Below are 3705 nucleotides of genomic sequence, written 5' to 3'. Positions count from 1 at the left end.
ATGTTGAACCAGCCTTACATAACTGGGATACAACCCACTTGGTCGTGGTGTATACTTCTCTATTTTTATTTTTCCATGTGTGCAAAGTACAGGTGTTAAAAACAACGTAACAAAAATAGAAGAGAGGCCAGTAGTCTCAGGGGGACAGTGCTGAAGCAGAGCCCCATACTCAGACCCGCAGAGAGAGGTCTAGGGTTGGTAGGCAGGGAGGTCGGGCCTCGGGTGGAAGCCCTCTGGCCGAGAGTGGGGATCTTGAGGGGCTGGGGGCGGGCTGGAGGGAGCCTGGTCAAGATGAGGCTGTGAGCTCATCTGAGTCTCACAGGTAGGACTGCAGGTAATCAGCAAAGAGGGCCTTGGCCCGGTGTAGGACACGCCCCAGCGGGTGCTTCCCCACAAGCCGGTCAAAGTGCATGGCCACCTCGTGGTAATCCAGCCTGTTCCTCATGATTTGACCCCGGTGCTCTAACAGGATGGCGAGGCAGAGAAAGAGCATGAACGGGTTCCCCTGGCCAAGCTCCTGGGGTGGTGGCAGGGACTTCCCAGGGTCTTGTGGGGAGCCCACCTCCGGCATCAAAAGGGATCCTGCAGCAGGAGAGGCCTCCTGGGAGGACGGCGGAGACGAGGTGGATGGGGAACCAGGGAGGGAAGAGGAGAAGAGGAGTGACTCTGAGGAGTTCAGCAAGGGCTTGGAGAGGGACTTGGAGCTGATGAGGACAGTGGGATGGAAAAGCTGGGCGAGAGGGTCCCTCCTGGGGCGGCTGTTGTCCCTGAGTTGCTGGAGGTCATCCAGACTGGCTGGTCTCGGGAGCTGCCCCCCACCACCAGGCTCCTGGCTGGTCAGGGCCAAGGGGTCAACAGCCTCTTCAAAAGCACCGCCTCTCCCACCGGCAGGCCTGGGCCTGTGCCCCTGTCGCAGGGGCTGCTCCCCGCAGCTCCTGGAGCCAGTGTCGGCCCCGTGGCTGGGGGACCCGACGAGCTCGACCTCCCGTTCGGGAGGATCGGGAGGCAGCGAGCTCCAGGTGACCTCGAGCATGCGCAGGGCATCCTCAAAGGCGAACTCCCGCTTGAGCTCGAGCAGCAGCCAGCGGTAGCAGAAGAGGAGGTTGTGGGCCCCCGCCGCCCGCAGGTACCGGTAGAAGTCGGGGTCCACGTGCCGCAGCAGCAGCTGGAGGTGGGCGAACTTGACGGCCATGGCCCAGCCGTCCGGGTGGAAGTTGGGGGCCAGGCGCCGCATGATGGCGCAGAAGCAGAGGAAGGCCTGGCCTTCGTGGTCCAGCGCCGCCAGGAGGGGCGAGGCCAGGTCGCTCATGCCCTGGCGGTAGGACACCTGCGGGTGGGTGACGGCGTAGGTGGTGAGCAGGTCGTGCAGGGCTCGCAGGTGCGGGCCGTCCTCGGGCCCCGCGTAGTAGGGGTGCGCCCGGTCGGTGCGCCGCACGTCCCGGAGGACGGCGCCGCGGATGCGCTCCAGGTCCTCGGGGCTGGCGCGCTGCGCCCACTCGCTCTTGAGCCGCTCGTACTCCCGGCTCTTGCTGCTCACGTAGGCGGCCCGCTGGCGGGCGGTCAGGCGGGCCGGCAGCACGTTCAGCAGGTGCTGCCACACCACCCCGCGCAGGGAGGGCGCCACCCCGCCCTGGTAGATGCGCAGGCGCAGCTGCGCCGGGCGCGAGAGCCGGCCGTCGGGGTGCAGGTACGCGTGGAACTCGGCCTCGCTCAGCGGCGGGCAGAAGGGCTTGACCTCCTTCCCGGGGGACCAGCTCAGCACCTGCTGGACCCTGGACCAGGTGCGGCCCACCTGGGCGAGGAGGCCCTGCGTGAAGGGCAGGGCAGGCGCCGCCGGGGGCGCCCGTTGCTCCGGCAGCGGCACTTCGGGGCCGGCGGCCGCCTGCGGGCCGATGAGGTCCCCGTCTTCCAGCAGCGGGCGGGCCTCCGCCGGCCCCAGGTCCAGCCGCAGCTGCAAGAAAGGTTTGGAGGCCGCGGCGAAGGCCCTGCTGAGGTCCCGGTCCGACCGGAGCGGGAGGTAGACCTCCTGCCCCAGCCCATCCCGGCCCCGGTAGCGGAGGTCAAAGTGCTTCCCGCTCAGGTCAAACGCTCGGGCGAGGATGTGCTGCAGCACGTCGAGGGGGGTGATCTGGGGGTCCACCGCGAAAGAGCGGAGCTCGGGTGGCAAGAAGCCCGCACATTTCTGGACTCGGACTCGTACCACCTCCTGCTCCTCCTCCTCCTCCTCCTCCTTGGCCCCGGCCGCTTGGACTCCCGGGCCAGGCGGGGATGCTCCGGAGCCGGCCAAGGCTGAGGACCCACAGGCCGAAGCCATCCCGGTGGCAACAGGCCTTGGAGGGACGGTGACGGTTGCCCCGCTACCTGCGTGCGATTCCAGAGTGCAACTCCCGCAGCCGCACCCCAGGCCCAGGCGCAGGCGCAGAAGGTGCTGTGGGACCCTAGCCACCCCGCACTCCCCCCCCCCCGCCCCTCCCACCCCGCACAGAGTGGAGGTCGCCTCTGTACCTATAATTCTTTTTAAACGTTGGGTTTGATTTGCTAATATTTTGTTGAGAATTTTTGCATGTATGTACATGAGAGATATTGGTCTGCAGCAGTGGTTCTCAACCTTCTGGCCCTTTAAGTACAGTTCCTCATGTTGTGACCCAACCATAAAATTATTTTCGTTGCTACTTCAGAATTGTCATGTTGCTACTGTTATGAATCGTCATGTAAATATCTGATATGCGGGATGGTCTTAGGCGACCCCTGTGAAAGGGTCGTTCGACCGCCAAGGGGGTCGCGACCCACAGGTTGAGAACCGCTGGCTCCAGTTTCCTTGACTGTCTGTCTGGTTTTGCTGTTCGGGTGATGTTGGCCTCATAGAATGAGACAGAAGGTATTCCCTCTGCTTCTATCGTCTGGAAGAGGTTGAGTGCCTAGAATGGGTATAATTCCTTCAATTCCTGGTTCAGTTCGCCAGTGGGTGCTTTCTGGTTGGGAAGGCTACTAATTATCAATCCAATCCCAGGCCTATAGTCTATATCTATTTGTATAGGTATTGGCCTATACAGATAGTCTATTTTTCCTTGTGGGAGTTTTGGCAGATGGTGCTTTCAAGGAATTGGTCCATTTCAGGTAGGTGACCAAGTTTGTGGGCATAAGAGTTATTCATCATTTTCCTTTATTATCCTCTTAATGTACATGAGATTTGTAGCGATGCCCCTCTTTCATTTATGCTAGTAATTTGTATCTTTTTTCTTTTTCTTAGTCTAGCTAAAAGCTTATTGCTTGATCTTTTCGAAGAATCAGCTTTGGGTTTTATTGAATTTCTTTATTGATTGTATATTTTCAATTTTATTGATTTCTTTTTTAAAAAATTTTATTGAATTGATTGGGGGACATTGGTTAATAAAATGATATAGGTTTCAAGTGTACAATTCTATAATACATCATTTGTATATTGCATGCTGGAAAACAGGAAAACCAGTGGTATAATTCAATTCAAGTCTGAGAACCAGGGGAGCCAATGGTATAACTCCCAGTCCAAGGCCAAAGTCCTAAGAACTGGGGGGTGGGGTGGGTGGGGGGCACTGGTGCAAGTTCTGAAATCCAGAGGCCCAAGGACCAGGAGCTCCAATGTCCAAGGGCAAGAGAAGATGGATGTCCCAGCTCAAGAGGAAACAGGTGGAATTTGCCCTTCCTTCTCCCTTTTTTTCTCTTCTG

General features: G+C 58.9%; 1 protein-coding gene across 1 annotated transcript; it reads right to left on the bottom strand.

The window, feature by feature from the left end:
- Positions 1-316: 316 nt before the first annotated feature.
- On the bottom strand, positions 317-2402 carry LOC132217857 (TBC1 domain family member 25-like). Its single transcript, XM_059668282.1, has one exon. The coding sequence runs from the start codon at positions 2312-2314 to the stop codon at positions 317-319; it is 1998 nt and encodes a 665-aa protein (XP_059524265.1). The 5' UTR covers positions 2315-2402.
- Positions 2403-3705: the final 1303 nt, after the last annotated feature.

Source organism: Myotis daubentonii, chromosome 16, assembly GCF_963259705.1.
Source record: "Myotis daubentonii chromosome 16, mMyoDau2.1, whole genome shotgun sequence".
In the NCBI taxonomy this organism is placed as follows: Eukaryota; Metazoa; Chordata; class Mammalia; order Chiroptera; family Vespertilionidae; genus Myotis; species Myotis daubentonii.
Note: the sequence above shows the minus strand (reverse complement) of the source record. Positions and strands in the feature narration are given on the sequence as shown.

What these genes read in the sequence shown, in the direction of transcription:
- LOC132217857 (XM_059668282.1), bottom strand. Translation starts at nt 2,314, where the DNA reads ATGGCTTCGGCCTGTGGGTCCTCAGCCTTGGCCGGCTCCGGAGCATCC.